The sequence below is a fragment of the Antechinus flavipes genome, chromosome 6, assembly GCF_016432865.1.
Source record: "Antechinus flavipes isolate AdamAnt ecotype Samford, QLD, Australia chromosome 6, AdamAnt_v2, whole genome shotgun sequence".
Taxonomy (NCBI): domain Eukaryota; kingdom Metazoa; phylum Chordata; class Mammalia; order Dasyuromorphia; family Dasyuridae; genus Antechinus; species Antechinus flavipes.
The window spans coordinates 221,880,472-221,904,083 of NC_067403.1; the positions used below are offsets into that span (position 1 = coordinate 221,880,472).

General features: G+C 39.0%; 1 protein-coding gene across 1 annotated transcript in view; it reads right to left on the reverse strand.

Moving 5' to 3' along the window:
• The window catches only part of CCDC34 (coiled-coil domain containing 34), a 32,202-nt gene extending 21,519 nt beyond the window's left edge, over positions 1-10,683 (reverse strand). The window contains exons 1-3 of the mRNA XM_051964495.1: positions 10,068-10,683; positions 3,388-3,517; positions 545-652 (exon numbers count right to left, since the gene is read on the reverse strand). Of these exons, the coding sequence (XP_051820455.1) occupies positions 545-652; positions 3,388-3,517; positions 10,068-10,507 (678 nt within the window). The 5' untranslated portion in view covers positions 10,508-10,683. The remainder of the gene's footprint in view (positions 1-544; positions 653-3,387; positions 3,518-10,067) is intronic.
• Positions 10,684-23,612: the final 12,929 nt, after the last annotated feature.

A 23,612-nucleotide genomic window follows, 5' to 3' on the forward strand; every position in this document is an offset into this window, starting at 1 on the left:
ATATATGCCAAGAGATATTTTATTGTTAAGGAGAGAAAACTAAAGAGACCCTAAATGAGAAAAGAAAAGGAAAGGGAAAAGAACGAGGATAAACAAGTTTTCAAGCTTAGTTTACTAAGAGAATGGCAGTATCATCCACAGAAACAAAGAATCAGGAAGAGTTATTTGGAGAAAAAATGGTTGCGTTCAAAGGACCACACATTTCAAGTGGAAAGGGCTGTAGAGGCCATCTTGGTCAAGCCCCCTCTCCATCTCATAGAAGAGGAGCCTGAAAACCCGCCCAAAGTCTCATAGATCAGGAGCAGAGATCATGCTATCATGGAGAGTCCGAGGTGCTGACAATATGTCCAGACATTCCAGGATGGGAGTCAACTGCCCCAAAAGTTTGGGCAAGAGGATGAAACTGCCCAGGAGAGTGCAGAAGGAAGAGGGCAAGGGGAAAGCGAGGGCCTGGGGAAATCTTCAGGAGGAGGAAGAAGCAACAGCAAGAGAGGAAGAATTGGCAACAAGGTGACCCAACCTGACCCTCAGGCCAAATTCTTACCTGTTCATTCTTTTTTTGAAGCCATTCCTTGTGTTTTTCCTCAGCATTTTTTTTTCTTTTTTCACGTTCTTCCTCTTCTTTTTTTTTTTCTTGTAGTAAATTTAGTTCCTATTTTTTTATACAAAAAAAGAACACTTAATAATGCATTTAAATCCCACAGAAAGCTATATATAACTATATGTAATAAAAATAACTTTTGGCTAAGGAAGAAAACTAAAGAAAAATACTTTTTAGAGACATAAATTTCTAGTTGGTATTATTGACAATAGTTTTTTACTATAAATTTCAATTATACTGTATTTTACTGGCAGTTTTTCAACATGTAAATTTTGGTACCAAAGTACACTATCTAACAGATAACTCCAAAGAACTAGTACAACTAGGACTGAAGACAAAAGGTAGGAATTAGAATATCCCTGAAGCTGAACAGACAAGAGATTTCAAACGTAGGTCAAAGATGGAATTTTTCTTGGAGAAGAAAAGAATTCCTACAAGTTTTTCAATGACCTTATAGTAATTGGAGCAGAAAATAAAACTAGTTCATATTCCTGACTATTTAACTGTTATGCTGTCATCTGGTTCTGAAAATTTGAACTTTTCTTCCAGAGAATGAATGTGAACAGCAAAAAAAGTTAAACATACATTCAGAATTTCATTAATTTGTCAGTCCAGTTTGGATACCTTAAAAAGTTAGTCATTTACCGATTATTTTTCTTATTTCTCCACGAATGCCCCTTTTAAATAGTTTCCTACCCTCTTCTATTACAAGCTTTGGACTGAGAACAATTTCTTAACTTCCTACAGCAGAGGCATCAAATACAAAGACCACAGCATACACAGAGGCTCCAAGTTTAATTAAAATGTGATTAGGAAATATTTAACAAATATCTAAAAACACAGTAAAATATAAATAATGTTAATATGTGATTTTCTAAATCAATATGTGCCCTCGGAATCCTAATTTACAGTTTAGTGGCCTTGGTATCTATTTGACTTTGACTTCCCTAAAGAATTATTCACTTAGGAAAAACAATACCCATCATTCCAAGTTCCCAACCATAGGGTCCTACACTAGCAACATAAATTCTGCATAAAAGACCAACTCCTCCCCAAAGTATCCATCCCCAAAGCCAGGCAGTCACTCAACACATATTTATAGAGCACCTATCATGTGTTGGGTACTGTGCTAAACCCTGGGAATGCCAGGAAAGACAAAAACCCAATCCTGCCTTCTAAGAGCTCACCATCTAATTGGGGGGCAAAATGCAATCTAGCAAGGAAAGGCATCGGCATTGAGGAAGATAAGGAAAGCTTACTGCAGAAGGTGGGATTATTAGTTAAAATATTAAAAAAACACAGAGAAGCCAAGACTTGGAAGAGCCAATTCCAGACCTTGGAAGTTCTGGGGGACATCCAGTGGAAATGTTCAGAGTCAGCGATTGGACAATCTTACATTAGGACTGACAAAAAAGGCTAGTGTCACTAGCTTAATAACATGAAGTTTGGAAAGGTCAGAAAGGAAAGGTTTTCTATTTGCTTCCAAAAAATTAGGGAGCCATTGCAATTTACACAATAGGGGAGTAAAGGGTTTCCCTCCAAGAACTGATCTATCCTTTGGTTTTACCCCGAAACAGCTTTTTCAACTGTCAAAAGCCCAATTCTCCTTTTTCTACTTGGAAGGGGAAAAAAAAATCAATAACAGAAAAGTTAATAATTTGAGAAGAAAAACATAAATTAAAATACTGAGAACCTTTCAAGTTCTCAAGAACCTTAATGCTTAATGTATGAGCCATTTTTTGGTATAAAGTATGGAAATATTTGTTAGGCAATTTTGCTGGGCAAGAAGTTCTTCACGTGCAGGCATTTTGCCATTACTGACCTCTTCTGAACTAATGTTCTCCTCTTCCCTGCCCCCATAGTCGCTCTCTGTGGTCAGAGCTCTTTTTGGTCTTTTGCTCATTTTTGAAGTTGAGCTTTGCTCCCAGGGCACAGGAACACTATTCTTTTGCTAGGGGAGAAGTAGCTTGCCCATTGTGCTGGGGTAGGCCCCAGCCTAGTCACTCCTATTGTGCCAGGATTCCAAGGCTCGCAATGTGCCTTCTGTGCTGGGGCTGAAGTCTCACAGGACCTGCTGTGCCAACAGCACGCTGAGCCAGGAGGCCCTCGGATGCTGATCTGTGCTGGGGTTAAGCTGGACTGCTCTCCCCTTTTATTTAAGAGAGACAGACTTTTCCTAAAGAGCTTCTCAGTTACCTTAAGCTGGAAAATTGTTTCATTCCACCTTTTTGTGGATTCTATCACTCTCAAATACATTTAGAGGCTTGATTTAGCATAGTTTCCAGAGCTCAGGTAACTTCCTGGCTTTTCTCTGCCATCTTGACTCTGCCTTCTACGTGGCTCTGGGATAGGTTCTAAAGTCAAGGTCTAATATTTAGTCTTTCACAGGTTTTTAACTCAGCAATTCATCTTTTTTTTTAATAACAACAACTTAAATGAAGAGTGAAATTATAAGTTCAATAACTTGCTATGTAGCCCTAGGAAAGTCATTTAACAGTCTGTGCTTCATTTTTTTATCTGCCAAGAAAAGGAGCAGTCTTGTTGAACTCAGCCTCTCCCCTAGCACAAGGGATTAGTGCTTAATGAACATCCCTTGAAACTGCAAGAAAGCAAACACTTAGCATCAAGGTTGAAGTAGGACATTAAACACGATGTAGCCAAATGCAAAATTTATCTTGTTCATTATTAGGATACTGAGGGGATTCATGAAATTTTCATTTAACTGAAAAACATCTACAAGTTCATATGAAGCGATTAAATAAAAAAGAAACTTGCTTTATCATTACCTCTAAGGCTCTGTTTTGCAGACGAACACGTTGTTCTTTTTCTTTGCAAACAAACCATTCTTCCCAAGGTGTCAGACTTGTCTCTAATACAAGACACTGATCTTTTTCTGAAGTTTCTCTCTCTTTAATTCTGTTGATAAAGAAGATATTCTAAACTGTTTAATAAATATTTGCTCACCTAAGAGTCAAGTTGATTTATAGAGTAAAAATGAAATGAATTATAGAGTAAGAAATGAAAAATAAAAAGCTAATACCTATTTTACTATATTCAATAAGGAGACTTAGATTTTAAAGGAGTTCATAAAAATGACCACCCAAAGATCAGTCATCAAGATAATGAATTTTTTCAGGCACAACAATTCATGAAGACCATGTTTTCTAAGGCTCTATGATTAGCACTGCTGGGGGACAAACCCCATCAACAAAATCAAGTCATTAAATACTAATGACTGAGCTGTCTTTGAATTTATATGATATAGAGGAACTAGCTAAAATTACTTTTTTAAAAATTCCTTTCCAAAACAAAATTTTACTTTAAGTTAAAGTGGAAAGGGCACTTCAGAATCAGAAGACCAGGATTTCAATTTCAACTCTGACACTTAGTAAGATGTATGACCACAAGGAAGTCATCCTTCTGAGGTTCAATACATTTATCTTCACTAATAAAATGGGAATGATGATATTTTTTTACCATCTTATCTGCCTCCAAGGACTACTATGAGAAAAATCACATCATCCACTTAACATAAATATGAGTTGTCATTTAATTCTCCATAAAATCCTACTGCAATATCTCAGTATAGAAACAGATCTGGGATTTCAAAGATTACACTAGCAAAACACCATAATGGCAGATTTTACCATGTTGGAAAGGTTCTGAGTATAATTCCAGGACCATCCTGTGCCTGTTTTCTAAGGACCAAGCTAATAACTAAAGCTAATCACCACAAGTTGGCCATTAAGTAATGAATTATTTGGCTTGGCAATAATACGTGAAAAATACACAGTAAAAACGGTCCTCAGACAATATCCTTCCACTTCTGCCATGGTAGTAGTACAGCAACAGAAAAGGGAGAAAAGGGATGGTCAATTTTTAGACCATCTATTGATAAACATTAAGTTAGTTGGAGATATTCTGAATATGTATGTGTTCACTATCCCAAGGTCAAGGCCATGACATACCCCTAAGAGAAATGAACCATCTCAATATCACAATTCTCACAATAAATGAAACCAGAAAACAAAAGGAAGTATCAATTAAGTGGAAGGATAGCCCGCAGAGGCTCACTGGAGAGGCAAAGGAAATCATTGGAGAGGCAAAGGAAGTAAAGCTGGTTTCACAGCAACTATTTAATTACACAAGTTATTAAGTGCCTACTATATACAAAGCACTATGACAAACATGGGAGTTGTGTGCACAAAATAAATAAACTTCCCTCCCTTCAAAGACCTTCTATTTTATTGAAAGACCAATTTTACTGCATATTTACTGCAGATAGGGACATATATAATATTTTGAGGACTGAGGAGAAAACACTAACTAGATAGATCAGGAGAAAATACTTACAGGAAGCAACACACAAGCTGAGCTTTCAAGGTAATCAGAAATATTCTAAGAGGCAGAGGTTAAAAAAGAAAAAGATAAAAAAAAGAGGCATGCAGTGGACTTTAAGCATGTAGAGATGGAGGAAGGAATTTCCAGATCAGGAAATTGCAAGTCAGCCAACTTGACTAGAATGAAGTGTCAAGGATTATGTGATGCCAGATGATGAAGGGCTTCAAATATTAAGACCAGAGGTTAACATTTTCTTCTAGAGGAAGTAGGGAATTGAAGGCTTTTAAGCAAGATAGTGACATGACAAAACTTGTGTTTTAGGAAGATTACTTTGGCAATTGCATAGAGGATGCATCAGAGAAGGGAGAAACTAAAAAGTGAAAGACACCAACTACACTATTACAATAATCCAGGTGAGGTGATGAAGGTTTGAACTAAGAAAGCAGTCAAGTGAATGGATTAAGTCAAGAAGAGAGAATCAATAAGGCAGACAAAAGATTGGTCATAGATGAGGAAAGAGTTAAATATGACATCAAGGCTGGAAAACTGGATGACCAAAAGAACAGTAATACACTAAATAGAAACAGGAAATTTTACCAGAGAACTAAGTTTTGTGGCAAATCTAAGGAGTTTCCAAGAACATTGAGTTTGAGAGTCTTAAAGGATATTTAGCTGAGAAATGTTTGGCAGGAAGACTATAGAGCTTAGGAAAGAGATTAGACCTAGATATAGAGATCTTGTCTCATCAACATTTCCATTTCAAAGAATCTTCTGAGAATGTTTTTTGCACTAGTCATCTAATCTCTCCTTTCTTTTACTTTGGTAACTGCCAAGTCCAGAGTTACCTTGACTATGATGAATTGTGCTTTGGTCAACTCAGCTCCTGCACTCTTGATGGCTGCAGGCAGGCCTAACTAATTCTTATTTGAGTAGCTAAGACTAACCCACTTTCTTAGAATTATCTGGCCTGTTGCCCCTGCTTCTGTTGCAACTGGGGAACCCAGGTTACTTGCATTTGGCACTACTGTGCCACTACTGTGGGCAGATTCTGGACTACTCCAGGTTTTTTTTCCCCCTTACCTTCTGATTTCCTGTATCATTCTCTTCCCCTTCTCTTTAGGAAAAAAGTAAAGCCATTCAAAGTAAAGAGATCTGGACTTCTGCACAGGAAGGGAGGAGAATGATACAGGGCCAGAGGAGGGGAAAAACCTAGAATAGTCACTGTGAAAAGTACAACAGAGTCAATTAGGTTAGAATAACAGGATTGCCAGGCAGCGATGAGGGTCTAGTTGAGATTAGTCAATAAAAACTTGTGAACTCCATCAACATGGCTGAATGATCTCCTCACCTGGCATTGAGCAGGTGCAAAATAGATGAGTGGTGGGGGGTGACCCAGAACTGAGGTTTCGGAGAGCACTGGGAATAACATAAGGGAACTAATGCTTCAGAGAAGTCATTGGGAAAGGAGAGGAGAATAAAGTGACTAGGTTTCAGTGAAGTTAATGATAGTTTTAAAAATTGAGTGAAGCCAAGGGAAAGATGAAAACATAAGGCTATGTATGATCAAATGGAGGAACTGCAAGAATACTTTCTTTCAATGAAATCATGTGTATCAAATAACACCAAAAAAGAAAAAAAAACAAAAAACAAGCTGAGAATATCTTAGCAGAAAAGAAAGTTACTATTGTCAAATGCAAATTAGAATCAGTTGTCTAGGTTCACTCATACAGTCATTACAGCCAGGTTCAAAACCTACATTAAATCACAACAATAAAGACAAGATAACATAACAGCTTCAACTTGATCTATTCAAATAGAGAAATGAGAGCACAGACTTAGGAAAGAACCAGGACAACACTGGTGAATCACTAGTCAACCAATTTGGCTGGAAATGTCAAGAGCAGTAGTATGAAATAGGTGAAGAATCCTAAGGATGAAGGCATTTTTAGCTCTATAAAAGGTAAGATCAAAGAGGAGACAATCCAACTTCTTGGGATAGAAGGTACAATGTTAGCAAATAGTGAAGAGAAAAGGATACTCAAATTTGTTTTACTTCTGATCTGTCAAGGAGAACAATCCCTCAGCTATAAAAGATTTCAGGTAAGATTTATGACAAAGGCTCTCATTAACCTCATATACCTAGAGCTAAAGTCAGGCAGAACTTTTGAGCCCTGTCACAAGCATTTGTTAGCTGTGTGACACTGGGCAAGTTACTTAATGTCTCTCAGCCACAGATTACTCAAGTGAAAAATAGAAGATAAAAGCATCTAAGGCCTTAGAGTTGTAGTGAAAAACAAAAAGAGACAATATGTATAAAAGATTTTGCTAATTTGTCAGTGCTGAAAAATTATCCATGCATATAGCTTGTAAATAAAAAGCTATAACAAAATATATATATAAAAACTTAAAAAAAAAAAGATTTTGCTAAACCTAGAGCACTGTATAATTATCATGGTCAGAATGACAAGCAATGGGTTAGAGGCTGGTATGGTCATACAGATTTGAAATTGGTTGCTCAATCAGCCCATAGAATGCTGATTAATAGAACAATATCAACTTGAAAGGAGTTAATTTAACATCAACTGAAAAGCAAGTGTATTGTGGGCCTCTGGGTTTGCCCCTGTTGTACTCAAGTTTCATATATTTCAAGTTTCAATAATTCAGAAGAAGACACGAATGGCATGTCCACCTGACTGGTAGGTAACTCAAAAAGGGAAGGTATAGTTAATACAATGAAGAATGGATCAGAATCCAAACAAAACAAAACAAACAAAAAACAACTACCATGGCAAGATAGAACAACTGAATGAATCTAAAAAAATTTAACAGGATTACAAATCTGGGCACTTAGTTTCAAAAAGCTAATTGTGCAAGTTCATAAAAAGATATAGCTGAACCATAATTCATGTGGAAAATACCTGGAAGTTTAGCGGACTGCAAAAGGGCAAATGAGTCAGGAGCATTAAAGGATAGTCAAAAAAGCTAATGAGATCTTAGGCTACATTAAAAAAAACAGTGTCAAGGAAGAGGAAGGTAGGGATCACACTATTGTCTATCCTGGTAAGACCACAGGAAGATACCATATTCAGTTCTACATGATACATTTCATAAAAAATTAACAAACTCAAGAAAATTAAGATCCTGAAGGAACAGGTAATATCACCTTGAAAAATTTAGGGTATTCTTGATTACAAAAGCAACACATGGAAGGATTTGACTTCTGTTTGACCCCAGAGGATAAAACTAGCAATACTAGGTAGAAATAGCAGAGCCAGATTTCAGCTGAATTTAGATAAAAATCTCCTAATGATTAGAGTGACCTAAAAATGGAATGGACTACATTAAGAAATGGTGCATTAAAATTATATGATTTTATGACTTCCATTTTATATGTCTAATTTTCCTCAAGATGCAGACTACATCCCTTCCAACTCTATGACTCTGCTAACTTTTTATAACAATCCTACAGGCCCATGCTAGTACAGATTTGCATCAAATGATCAGTCTCTGAAAGGAAGATATTTGCTCTTATTACTAACAGCTATCTCAAGGATTTTCTAAATGAAGATTGTCTAGACTCACAGAGGTCCTCAAACTTTTTAAATAGGGGGCCAGTTCACTGTCCCTCAGACTGTTGGAGGGCCAGATAATAGTAAAAACACTTTTTTGTTTTGTGGGCCTTTAAATAAAGAAACTTTATAGTCCTGAGCGAGGGGAATAAACATCCCTCAGCTGCCGCATCTGGCCCGAGGCTGTAGTTTGAGGACTCCCTGATAAGAGTATAGTACTCTGTGGGGAACAGATTTGGATTCTAGTTCTACTCTTACTAACTAGCTTTGTGACTGTGAGGAGAATCAATTTTCACTGCATCTTAGTTTCTCCATCTTCAAAATGAAGGAAAAACTAGATTCTTTAAACTTCCTTCTGAACTTTCATCCCATTCTATGTAGGCATTTGAAGTGATTTGATAGCAAGATGGACAAGAAAATCACTGGATACTATACTTAGAGGATTAAAAGCTGGTCAGGAACCCTAAGCTCACCCTGTCCAAACCCCTCATTTTAGAACAGAGTTTAAGTGATTTTCCTCAGGTCACATAGAGATAAAGACAAAGCTCAATTTAAGGTCTAGTTTGACTCCAAATTCAAAACTCATTGTTTCCCATGCTGCCTCCTTGGATATCTTTAGGTGTGACTAACTTCATGGTATCTATAATATAGGATCTTTCAAGTCACTAGATCTTCTACATCATAAAAAAAAAGAAACTTTTTGGGAGGGGGGGGACAACGCTGAAATGTCATCAGTGTATAGAAATTGCCTCCTCTCCAGTCTCCCACCAATGCCTGTCAGCCGGTTTTCCGCCAGCCTGGACGTGTAACAGAGGAACAGTAACCGGATCAATAACTTAGTTGCCCTCAGAGATACAGGTGGTAGATCTGGAAGCAAGACCTGAATGCACCAACATGTTCTTAAGGTTAGTCTTTTATCCAATACACCAGGTTCCCTTGCATCACCTTGAAATAGGGGATTCAATGTGAATTTTAGGAGCAAGTTTACTCTACAGAAGACGAGCTCTCAGGATTTAAAGACACCAGGAGTTCCTTTTCGGGGTTTCTAAAATCTGTGTGTGTGTCGTTGCCTTGGATCAGTGAGTTCCCAAACTCGCTCCAAGGTGATCTGTCCTTCACACAGTGCAAGCCGGGATCTCTATAAAGTTGGGGAATCCAGAGAAAGGCGGGCGCAGCCCCTTCTCTGCGTGGGTGTCAGAGGGACTGAAGACGCTTTACACAAGCGTGGGCCGAAAAGCAAAGGGGGCCTGCATGTGTCACAGGAGGGCGTGGAAGCCCCGAGGGGGAAGGTTGTGCCGGGGTCTTGGCGGGAACCCAAAAGAAGCCAAAGGACTCCGAGTAGGGAAGAGCTGGTCCGAGATCTCCAGGAGGGAGAAAGGAGGGAGCTCTGCAGGTGCAAGGGGCCGGGCAGGGGGCGAGGTCAGAGAAGGAGATTGGTTAGAGGGGCCCCGTGAGGGGGCCGGCGGCGGCAGCCACCACTACCAGCCCCGTAGACGATCAGGGCGCGCAAGTCGCTTCCGGAACAACCGAGGGGATCGGGGGCGGGTCCCCTTTACCTGGCGCGCCCCGAGGTCTCCCCTCCTTCCGGGGACGCGGCCCTCTCCCCGCGGTCGGCCTCCTCGTTCTCTTCCTCCCCGTGCGGTAGCGACGTTTTCTGCTCCGCCCTGCTGGATAGGGGGGGCGGACTCCCAAGCTCGGGCAGCGCTTCAATGTTGGCCCCGGCCCGGTCCCGGGGGGCGGGTTCGGGTAGCGGTTCGCTGTCGGCCTCGGCCCGGTCCCAGGGGGCGGGCTCTGGCTGGTGCCGCCTCCGGCCCCGGCGCCGCCGCAGTTCCTCGGCCTCATCGCAGTCACTCGGCAGGCTGTGCGACAGGGACAGCAGCGAGGCGGACGCCGGGCTCGAGGCGGGCCGCGCAGCAGACTGGGGCTCCGAGCCAGAGCCTCCAGGGGCCTCTTCCCGCCTGCGCGGTGACTGCTGCGCGCCCTCCTCAGTCTCCATGGCCGCGGCTGCACCGCCCGAGTCCGGCCGGGGGAGGGGAGGCCGAACGGAACCCGCCGCTAAGGCCGCGACCACCGTCGCTGCCAAGTTCAAACCGGCGCTGCCGCCGCGGCGGGAACGCGCTCCCAGGAGACACCGCGCCGGACGCCACAGCCAATCCGAGGCCGAGAGAGGCACGCGTTGCTAGGGCAGCGCGCGTCTCCCCCTACCCCCACGCGGCCGGGGCTTTGTTTTACTCCGCCCTTAGCGTCAGCGCGGTCTCTCCGCGTGCGCGACTGGCCTGCGAGGGGCGCTGTGGAATCTCGACCTGCCTCGGCCCCCAGTGTCCCCAAACGCTTTGGCAAAGTGTGACCTGCAGGGCCACCCACCCCCCAAGCTCTCTCTCCCCAGCTTCGCACGAGGAAGGGGGAGAGCGGACCCTTTCCTGCACTTTTGGATGGATACCATACTACAGAAACAGGGAGATTCTTAGCCTTCTTTGTGTCACAGGACCCTTGACTCGAAGCTCTACTATGTGCTAGATACTGGGCTAAGCACCAAAGGGAAAAAAGGCAGTGAGCATTTATTAAACACTAACTGTATGCCAGGGACTGCGTCAACTGCCGAAGCTATAAAGGGGAAAAAGGAGTAGTAATCATTTATTAATCACCAACTATATGCCAAGTACTGTGCCAACCATTGAAGATATAAAAGGGAAGAAGACGCAGTGATCATTTATTAAGCACTAACTATATGCCAGGTACTCTGCCAACTAATGAAAATAAAATGGAAAAAAAAGGCAGTGAGCATTTATTAAGCACTAACTGTATGCCGGGGAGTGCGTCAACTGCTGAAGCTATAAAGGGGAAAAAGAAGTAGTAATCATTTATTAAATCACCAACTATATGCCAAGTACTGTGCCAACCATTGAAGATATAAAAGGGAAGAAGACGCAGTGATCATTTATTAAGCACTAACTATATGCCAGGTACTCTGCCAACTAATGAAAATAAAATGGAAAAAAAGGGCAGTGAGCATTTATAAGCACTAACTGTATGCCGGGGAGTGCGTCAACTGCTGAAGCTATAAAGGGGAAAAAGAAGTAGTAATCATTTATTAAATCACCAACTATATGCCAAGTACTGTGCCAACTACTGAAGATATAAAAGGGAAGAAGACACAGTGATCATTTATTAAGCACTAACTATATGCCAGGTACTCTGCCAACTAATGAAAATAAAATGGAAAAAAAGGCAGTGAACATTTATTAAGCACTAACTGTATGCCGGGGAGTGCGTCAACTGCTGAAGCTATAAAGGGGAAAAAGAAGTAGTAATCATTTATTAAATCACCAACTATATGCCAAGTACTGTGCCAACTACTGAAGATATAAAAGGGAAGAAGACACAGTGATCATTTATTAAGCACTAACTATATACTAGGTACTCTGCCAACTACTGAAAATAAAATGGAAAAAAAGGCAGTGAACATTTACTAAGTATCCACTACATGCTCTGTGGCAACTGCTGAAGATATGATGGCAAAAAAAAGTCAATGAACATTTATTAAATGATCACTACGTGGCAGGTACTGTGCCAACTGCTGAAGATACAATGGGAAAAAGAGTCAATGAACATTCATTAAGTGCCCAATTAGTACACATACTGTACTACTGATTGGGAATGTAAAGAAAAAAAGAACACTAATTAAGCACCTACTGTATGCCAAACCATGTTTGTGCTAATAATATTGCTGAGCATACAAAGAAAATCGAAGTCACTTTTTTTGAGTAACTGTCTTTAATGGAGGAGACAATGTGAAAACAAGATGTATAGCTGTGTATTTATATACATACATTTTACATATTTGTATGTGTGTATATGCACATACTTACATCCTATATAAGTTAAACTGGAGCTAATCCACCGAGAAAAGCGCTAGAATTAAGGTAGATAAGAAAAGGCTTCTGGCTTGTTCTTGAAGGAACCCAGGGATGTCAGGAAACAGTCTGGGAAGCCTCTGAAAGCCTCAGAAGAATGTTTTTAGTATATGTAAGATTACAAAGGAAATCAATTATTTCAAATATTGCTATAGAACTACTCAAAGAAACAAGTTCATAGGTCCTAAGTTATGATTGTTATTTGTCCTTCATTCTGGAAGAGGACCATGACATCAGAGAAGAAATGCCATGACATGCAAGTGAATTGGATTTCGGTGAGGGAGGTCTGGGGAAGGTCACCTGCCTCACTTTTCCCCTCTGGAACCATCTGGGTCCAGAGGCCAAATATCAATCAGGACGACTAGAGATGGCCCTGGATGCACTAGGAACCCTTGGCCTTTTTAAGCTAAGGTCTTCATCTGGTCTCAGTTTGACAATGATTAAGGATAGGTTAAGAAAAAAAAAAAAAAAAGATTCAGTCTGAATCTGAAGGTTTTTCCTTCAGAGCCACTGGACAAGAACTTTTGATCTGGAGGAAGCCTTTTGATAATTAGGATTCTTTCATTCTCTCTATTTTTTATCTCCATAAGCTCATGGCAGGCATTTAATAAACATTTGGTGATTGAGCAGGAGGGGACCATAGCAAATCAAAGTCTATCCATTTAATTTTACAAATGAAAAAACTGAGTGTCTGAAAGGTCTAGTTAGCTTAGCAGGGTTCAAACTTGTCTTCGTGTCATGAAACTCAGCAAGCGCTTTATCCATATGATAGCTAAGAAAACAGGCCCAGAAAGATCCAGAGCCCAGGATATGCACCTGGTTCTAGAGTAGATGAGCCAGAGGGGTAGGAAAGTGTAGTGTTCTCTAAAATATAGTCATTCTCTGGGAGCAGGTTTCTTGGGGGGCTTTGGGAGGTAGCCTTAGTTTCAGTTCAGATCAATAATCATCTCAAATGCAGCCAGCTGTTAAAAGTTCAGATCCTTTATTGTCTCTTCCAAAATAGCCCGATAAGCTTTCCTTGGTTCTAAGAGCTCTTGCTAGTCCTTTACCTCTGCCAGCTTCAGCCTCCAGCTCTCTCTGAATCCTGCCTCTGAATCTCCCCAACTGACTCCTTCAAGAGCTTCTTATATATGATCTCTTAAAGGTGTGAACTCAAAGGTGGGCTCCTCCTGAGAGAGTGGGATTGTGGGTTCCTGACTTGTGAATCTCGAATGCTAATGTGTGAACTCTTAAAGGTGTGAACTTAATATAAGCATCGTTTCTATCAATTCCAGTGAGTTAGCACCTTGTTTCAAGTTCTGGCCCATAACATCTCCCGCTTTCTTTTGATTTAGAACATAGGTGGTCATGACCTCCCTGACTTCTCAAGGAGGTGAGAACCCCAAAAAAGAAGTTGATCACACCTTCCCTGACTGTTCAAAAAAGAAGTGAAAACACCTTAAAAAGGAAGTGGTTACACCCTCCCTGACTTCTCAGCAAGGGAGATGAAAACACCAAAGGAAATGGGAAATCAAACCAGATTAGCGGGTTTCTGAAGGGGCTCACTTGAAATAAGTATACATAAATCCATCAATATGGGAGGCATTACACATAATTACATAAATTACATAAGCACATAGCAATATAACACAGGCTAGAAGTAATGTAACAAATAACATGAATTAACATGAGAAGTTATACATGTCCATAAGTCCTAGAAATAGTCCAAAAGGAATCTATTGTCCATTAGTTCATGTGCCAGGAATCCAATAGTTCCTGCAAGCTTTGAAATCCTGCACTAGTCTCATCTTGTGTTAGGGAATCCAATGATTCCTGGTGGTTTTCAAGTCCTGCAACAGTCTTCATCAACAAATTTTCATCTCAAGGAATCCAATGGTTCCTGTTGGTTTTCAAGTTCCGAAACAGTGTTATCTTGTGTTAGGGAATCCAATGATTCCTGCAGATTTTGTTCTTAGGTCTTCCTTGTTTCCAGATTTTTCTCTTTTTCTGTCTCTCTCTGATGGACAAGGCGAATACAGCTCGTTGGCACCCATCTGATTCTTTCTCCATTTGTAGAAATACAAGCAAACCCTCTCCTCCAAGCAGTTAACCTATCTGGTCCCTTCCATTCACCACTTTCTGGATCTCCACATCACCTGGCGATTATCTAAAGATATTGGAGCTGCTCACACTGGACACTGCCCTTCCAGTGGGATATAAAACCTGTCTGCTGGAGCCAGTGCATCTTTGTCAAAAATTTAAAAATTAATGGTATAGAGAACTAAATTTAGAAGTTCTCTAGGATTACCCGTGGCTCCCCCTATCTTTTGTTTTTGGAGGAGCGGCTTAATGTCTCTGTTTCTTCTCTCTATGATTGCCTGACCTTGAGGATTAAAGTGTATGCCAGTAGTGTGTAAAATCTTATATTGTGCACAAAAGTGTGCAAAATGTTTAGAAGTATATGCAGGTCCATTATCTGTTTTTATTTCTTGTGGCACACCCATAATGGCAAATGCTTGGATGAGGAATTCAGTGACCACTCGGGTTGTCTCTTTTGTTGCTGGTATTGCAAAAATGAATCCTGAAAATGTGTCTACCACAATGTGGATAGAAGACAGACGACCGAAAGATTTATAATGGGTCACATCCATTTGCCAGATTTCATTGAGTCTCAAATCACGAGGGTTCTTCCCTGGAAGGAGCATAGGAGTATGGAAAAGAAGGGAGCATAGGAGTGTGGAAAAGAAGCTGTACAGTATTTCTGTACAGCTTTTTACTATGCTCCTAGCTTCCTCTTTTGTTTTCCCAAATTGTAAACGCAAAGCTCGAGCAGCCTGATGGTATTTAGAATGAGATTCCTGGGCTACCTCAGAGGCTAACTAATTCAATCCTTATTTCATAAAGAGGGAAATGGAGGCACAGATTGTGACTTTTTCAAGGTTACAAGTACAAAGCAGCAGAGATAGAGTTGGAACCCAGATTACGTCCTCCCAAATCTAGTGCTTTCTACCTCACAGAGTTGTTAGGATCAAATGAGATCTTTGTAAAGTGCTTAGCATAGTGCAGGGCACATAGTAGGTGCTTAATAAATTCTTGGTTCCCTTTCCCTTCCTTTTCACTGCTTTCCTTCTATTCTAAATTCTTAGTTCTAGAACTGGAAGGTGCTTCGGAGTTCCAAAGCCAGGCCCAAAATAGGACCAAAAAAGTTGTCTTAGGTCACACAATAAGTTCCCAGCTAATAATTTAACTTAATTTCTCTGACTCCAAAACCTGTGTCCTTTTCTTTAGCATTCTATCCCTACTGCATTTTGCAGGAGAGGAAGGAAAGGAAAAAAATAAAGATTGAAGGGAAAGAGAGAAGGAAGGAAGGAAAGGAAAGGAAAGAGGGGGAAGGAAGGAAAGGAAAGAAAAGGAGGAAGAAAGAAAAATCTGGGAAAGCTAACCCAATCCCTCCACTTTACAGATGTGCCCCAAAACAAGGTAGAGCTAGCATGAGTCTTTGTTTTTCATATCAAAAACCAGTACTCTTTTCATGTACCACATAAAGGTTCCAGAGGCAGAAAAAACATTCCCATCTCAGGTGCCACATAAGAAGAAAATTGTTGATAACAAGAATCCTTTGTGTTTATGAACTCTTATACTATAATAAAACTTCAATGGTTATTTTGGGGGGATTTCAGCAAAACATAAGCTTCCTGAGGGCTGGAACTATTTGGTCTTGGTCTTTTTATATTCAGCACATAATGCTTTTGCAGAGTAGACTCAAAAAAATGCTTAACTTGATTGAGAGTATATCTCTACACAAAGAAATATGTTTTTCAATTTCAAGTTGGAACTTACACATATCTAAAGGTAAAAGGGAGTGGGGAAAAATAACTTCTTCAAAATTGGATTATCAGCTTTCTCCTATCATGTGTTGATCTTCAGTCTTTGTTTACTCTTGGCATTTGGACACATTTGGTATAGATGCCAGAAAAAAATTAAAAATCATTTAGGCACTGCTTTTGTTTGATCAATTAGCCATGCTGTACACCTGTAATAGCAACTCATGACTACAAGTTTTTAATTGGGTGTCCTATAGATAAAGGATTAAGCTTGTTTTGCTCAACCCCAGAAAGCAGAACTAGGAGTTATGGGATGAAACTGTTTAGAGGCAGATTGTAACTCAGGGATAGGGGAAAAATTTTCCTAACATAAATGTCCAAAAATGGAGGAGAAAAGAAAGTAGTGAGCATTCCATTCATGAGGATCTTTAAGCTAATGCTGATAACCACTTTTTAGGGATACTGAGTTGGACTACATTATTTTCTGAAATCTCATTTCTTGAGATTCTATAATGTATCTTTTGAGAGCAAGTATTTTAAATCAGTAAATTTTCCCTATAATGGGCATTTCATTTTAATTTTAACCATTTTGGGTAGAAGGCTCTCAAAAACCACTTTGTTGATTTTTAAAACAATCTACTCAGATATTCACATGGAACTGACCTCATCCACTTAGACATTCCTTCCAGCAATGTTTATCACAATCTTTCCATCCCTGTTTATCCTGTACATTCTTGTCTGTATCATCCTCATATATTCACCACAAGGAGTCCACCCAAAGTAATGAAACCCAACCTCTTCTTTCTCCTAACATTTTAAAGTTAGCAGTGATTTATCTGGGGTGTTTATCTGTGATTCCTTGGTGTCCCACATGCCTAGCCCATTTTAACTTTTCTTCATATGGCTTTTCCTCAGTGACCACTCATGTTCTTCAAAGTTCTTCATTGGTCATAATCTCACACACACCATCCACTTTTTCATTACCCTCTATGTGATAGTCATTTTGAGCTCTTCAGAGCTCTTCTTTCATGTGTCATAGCAACAAAAGATCAATAAAGTATTAGAATTCTTACTGGAATAATGCAGAGATCAATAACCACTTCAAAGTTTGGCCGAACCATCTACAAAAGAAAAACCAAGTGGATGAACGATATTTATAATAAGCTGACTTTTTAACGGCAGAGACAACATGCAAACAATTAGGTATAAACAAGCAATCGACAGTGAAAAAAATCAACAGAGGAAGGGAATAAAATTGAGACGCATCTGGAAAGACTTCCTATAGAAGATGGGTTTATAAGTTTATAAGAAAATGGGATTTGAAGGAAACCAGGAGGGAGAGATGAGAGATCTTCAGGAAATTGTTAAGCTTCCTAATGATCTCAAATTTCTCCTGGAAATAATTTTAATAAATATTGAACATAAGTAGTCTTTGATGACTCCAGTGCTTCAAATTACTAACTACTAAACCATAATGTAGTGATGCTTCCAGAAGCTGTGGAAGCACAAAGCTCTTCATCCCAATTCATTCCCTTTTTTAGTTCACTTTTTGCCTCTAGCAGCCTAATTACCCCCCCCTCCCCCGGCCCTTTCTAATTTATTGCTTCTGCTATGCCTTGGATTTGATTGAGAAGATCGACTATTGTTGTTGAGTGATTTCAGTCATGTCCAACTAACTCCTTGATGATCTCATTTGGATTTGGGGGCACAAAGATTCTAGAATGGCTTGCCATTTCCTTTTCCAACTCATTTTACAAATAAGGAAACTGAGGCAAACAAGGTTAAGTGACCTTCCAGGATCACACAGCTAGTAAGTGTCAGAGGCCAGATCTGAATTCAGGAAGATGAGTCTTGATGACTTCAGACCTTGTATTGTACCCTCTGTGCCATCTAGTTGCCCCAGTTATGCTATAGTAGATATAATTTGAATAACTTGAAAAATAATAAGTGCTTATTATGTGCCAGGCAATATTTCAAGTACTAAGGAGATATTGCCTCCAAACTAGAATGTGAGATCCTAAAAAAACCAGGATGATAGAGTTAGAGAGAACAATGGTAATGAGCTCTTTTCCATAAATCCCTCTGCAAAAGAAAATGTAACAGACAGGATCCTGATGGGGAAATTTAAAAAATATAGCAATGAGTCCTTTGTCCTACTTATTTTAGCATGGGTAAATAGGAAGGTCTTTGGACTCTGAAGATGGGGTTGGAGCAGGAGCATGATGTGCTCCAGTATCCAGGTATATAGTGTGTACATTCAGATGAGAAGAGATTTCTCTTATAGGAGCACTCCCAGACCCACACTGGGGTACTGCAATGGAGCCAAGTGCCCAGGCCCCACCTCACAAATATAAGAGTAGAAGGAGGAGGTGGGTTATACTGAGAGGTGATGCCGGATAGAGAATCTTTAGATGGTGTACCAAGAAAGGAGCAAGTTCAGAAGCCAATTCAAAACAAAACAGAGTCTCACTTCCCAATATCTAGATTAATCTGGGCAGGAATCCCAGACCAAAGGTTGACCCACTATTCTGCTGCTCTAAGATCACAGTTTTCCAATTGACCGATAGACACTGAATCCAACAGCGGTCTACTACTCAGCTTAGCAACTTGCTGAGTTAGAACTGGAGAGCAACCATCAGACCTTTCTCTGAATCTAATCACCTGGGAAGCACTGAAAACTTACAGCTCTCAGCCTGTCTCGGAGACTCTAGAATAGTATGACATTCAATGCCCTCCAAAAATAGCAACAAGGTCAGATCTAATCCCTAAAAAAGGACAGCAGCAACTAATCCTAACATTAAATCCAATGTCAGGAAGTATGCTAGAAGAACAAACAAGTGGAAAAAAGTAGCCCACCAGAACCCTGCCATATGGTGGTCTGGATGCTTAAGCCATTAATACAGAACAACAAAATATTTATGAGCAAAACCTTAGGGTAAAACACAAGTTGGGCACAAATTCAACTAAAATTCTTGAAAAAATGTGATGCAAGATTTTTTTAAGGTTAAAAATTTATTTTTTATTAAAGCTTTTTAATTTTCAAAACATATGCATGGATAATTTTTCAACATTGACCCTTGCAAAACTTTTTGTTCCAAATTTCCCCCCTTCTTCCCACCTCCTACCTTAGATGTAATCCAATATATGTTAAACATGTTAAAATATATATTAAATCCAATATATGTATACATATTTATATAGTTATCATACTGCATAAAAAACAGTTCAAAAAAGAAAAAATGAAAAAGAAAACAAAATGCAAGCAAACAACAAAAAGAGAGAAAATGCTGTGTTGTGATCCCCACTCAGTTTCCACAGTTCTGTCTCTGGGTGTAGATGGCTCTCTTCATCATAAAATCATTGGAATTATCAATCATCTCATTGTTGGAAAGAGTCACATCCATCAGAATTGATCATTGTATAATATTGCTGTTGCCGTGTACAATGATCTGATTCTACTCATTTCATTGAACATCAGTTCATGTGAGTCTCTCCAGGACTTTCTATTGTTTCTTACAGAAAAATAATATTCCATAATTCACAGACCATAACTTATGCAGCCATTCTCCAATTGATGGGCATCCACTCAGTTTCCAGTTTCTTGCCACTATAAAAAAGGCTGCTATAAACATTTTTGCACATGTGGGTTCCTTTCCCTCCTTTAAAATCTCTTTGGGATATAGGCCCAAAAGAAACAAATCAAAGGGTACAGATAGTTTGATAGACCTTTGGGCATAGTTCCAAATCGTGCTCCAGAATGGTTGGATTCGTTCACGTGTCCACCAACAATATATTAGTATCCCAGTTTTCCCACATCCCCTCCAACATCCGTTATCATCTTTTCCTGTCATCTTAGCCAATATGAGAGATTTGTAGTGGTACCTCAGGGTTGTCTTAATTTGCATTTCTCTAATCACTAGTGATTTAGAACACCTAAAATTTTTTTTTTTAAATAAATGAGAGTGCTTGAGAATAAGATTGGAAAAGAAATGAGCTCTATAGTATATAAAAATGAAAAGGGAATTAATAACTTGGTACAAGAAGTACAAAACCTTGCCCAAGGTGAGGCAGGGTGGAGAAAATCTGAATGAACCATGTAGAAGCCAATTACTCTATGAAGCAACAAGAAATATTAAAACAAAGTCAAAGGACAAAAAAGAAAAGAAAAGAAAAGAATAAAATCCAAGGTATCAGCAAAAAAAAGTGACCTGGAAAACTGGTAGAGGAGAAAAAACAAGAATCACTGGATTATCTGAACATTATAATCCTAAAAAGAGTCTTAAAACTTTCCCAATCCCTTAGCACTAGAGAGCAAAGTAGAAATATAATCCACTGGTTGCCTCCTAAAAGAAATTCGTAAACACAAATTGCTAGGAATTTCATAGCCAAAAGCCCAAGCTTCCAAGTGAAAGAAAAAGTACTGAAGCCAGAAAGAATTCAAGTACTGAGGAGCCATCAGTATCACACACAATTTAGCAGTCACTATTGTAAAGCATCAGAGAATTCGGAATAAGACATTTTAGAGGGCAAAGGCCATGGGCTTTATCCAAGAATAAAGTGCTCAGCAAAACTGAGTATAATTGTTGTATAATAAAATACATCTCCCAAGCATCTCTGATGAAAAAAAAAAAAAAACAGAGCTGCAGAGAAACTTGAAAGTTCCAACACAGGAGTTAAGAGAATAATTAAAAAGTAAATGTGAATGAACAATGATAAAGAAACAAGAAAAAATTGCTTATGTTCAAAAATAGGGAGATGATACATGTGTCCCCTCTGATCTTTATCACTATCAGCCTTTATAGAAAATATCCAATTAGACAAGATCTGAGAATGGTTCTATTATTCATGGTATAATATGAGTTTTGTTTTTCTTCTATTCTTAATGAGGTAAGGATAGGATTTTGAGGTGAGAAGACAGATCTTGACTGATTAAAACAAATTTTATACTTATGCATATGTACATTTGTATATTTTTGTATGTATAGACAAACATGTATATGTTATATACATATATAAAACCAGGGAACTTTGATCAACATAAAGATCTATTATAACTCTTCGTGATGAAACTCATTGCCCATCTCCTGATGGAAGTGATGGGCTCAGAGAACATATTTTTTTTTTGAACACAGGTGATGAGAAATGTTTTGCTCAATTATATTTTGTTTTTCTTGTTTTCTCATACAGGGGAGGGAGAAGTAAGAGAAAACTGATCTTTATTAAAAAATAAAATTTTAATTAAAAAAAAAAAGGATGTATAGAGATTGCATTTTTTCCTTTCTACCTCCAGGTCTTAGCCCAACAACCAGAACAGAGTAAAGGCTTAATAGATGTTTGTTGACTTAACAGTGCCTGGCACATAGAAGGCATTAAATACATGTTTGGCTGAAGTATTACTTTACTTCACTTACTTGGATTTTTAACTTTTATGTAAAAAAATAAAAAGTAATCTGGACCAAAAAAAATAGAATTATGCAATCATTAGCGTGTATAGCAAAAATTAAACAAAGAGGCAGTTAGATGGAAACAGAGCCAAAACTAGGGCTAAACCAGTTAGGCAGATGCCTCGAGCACAATAATCAGGAGAAACTCAACAATACTTTTTCTAATCTGGTGTGAAAGGATTTCAACCTCTATCCATGCAGAGGACCCACAATGATGAAATCACAGTGCTTTTGAAGTCCTAGAGTATCTACAACTCTATTTTTTTTCCCTACTATAGGAAAAAAAATTGCAAGTTTCTGCTCTTCACAGTGTTTGTTTTATCATAAGTTGCATGTGGTACAGTGTAGATTAGACAGCAGACAATAACACTCAGGGGGCACAACTTTTAAACACTGGGAAACCGTTTTCAAGCTTTGGCACTCCAAATGCTTTGTCCTGGCTCTGATTAGAAATTATCTAAATACAAAAAATACATAAATCAGAAACTCAAAGCAAACTCAGTCTGGGAACTTGTATAACTCTGAAGAAATACAGGAAAGCAAAGCCAAATCTGCAAGTATTCCAAGCAAACTGGAAAAATCCATAACATGCCCCTGCTTTGATGCTGAGAGCTGAAAAAGAGACCCTTGCTTCTCAGAAAGTCACAAGCACAAGGTCTAGAGCAAGCCCTATTCCACACTGGGAACAATTCAACAAAGTGGGTCATATAAATGTAAATAAGATATTAGTACCATAAAAAATAACTATAAAAAATTCAGAGAAACTTGGGAAGACTTGTATTAAATACTGCAGGAGGAAAAAAAAAAAGCAGAACCAAGAACACAATTTACACAATGACCACAATAATGAATAGAAATGAAACATTGAAACACATTAATTTCATTAATACAGTAACCAGATGACTCCTGGTGACTGATGGTTAAGAATGCCTCCTCCTCCTTGGGAAAGAGGTGGTAGATTACAGCTGTGAAATGAGGTGTATTGTTAGAAGGACGTGATAAATGGTTTGTTTTCCCAGGCAATGTTTTGTGACAGAGAGGGATATGATGTAAGAAAGAAACATTGATAAAATGTTAAAAACAAATTCATTGTATGTTGTATGCAAATGTTACTGCAAATAATGAATCACCTAGGTATCTTAAGATATAATATGCAGAATATGATAATTGGCTGCAGTCCAATGGAAATAAACAGTGAGAACTTTGGATAATGCAACCATTTCAGGAGATTCCTTATTTGTATTAACCAGAGATACTGTCAGACACTACCACCACATTTTGCCTACCTATTTTCCTTGTAATACAGTTGAATTTGAATATTTGAAGTATTTTGGCTAGAATTTATGTGCTGCTTTAGCTTTAAGATATAAAAAATATTTTCCATATGTTATCTCATTTAATTGTCACAAGAACCCTAAGAAGTAGGAGCTACCATTTTTGCCATTTTATAAATAAACTTGGGTTGAGAAAAGCGAATCCCTCATTGTCCAAAGTCATACAGCTGGTAAGGGTCTGGGTCAGACTTCTAACTTAAGTTTTCCTCATATAGAGATTGCCTACCTCTATAAAACTTATTTTGAAAAAGAAAGTTTTGAGTCAATGGACTGTATATCTGCCTCACAAAACCCAGCCTAGTAGTTTGGAGAGTTTTGTCATCAGAAGGCTGGCTTCCATTTGGCCAATTTCTTTGTCCACAGCAACTCATGAGACCTTGTAGGTAAAGAGTGTCTGAAGCCATTCAATATACAGGAGGTATTCACACAGGTGAAGTGACGCAGCTTTTGAAGCAATGAAGTGTCTACTTTTCTCATTTTTCTTTCTCTTCTTTTCCCTTTCTTCCTTCCTCCTTTCCTTCCTTCCTTCTTCACTTCCTCCTTCTTTCTTTCTTTAAAGAGACCCATCTGTATCCAAAGAGAACTATGGAGACTAAATGTGAATCA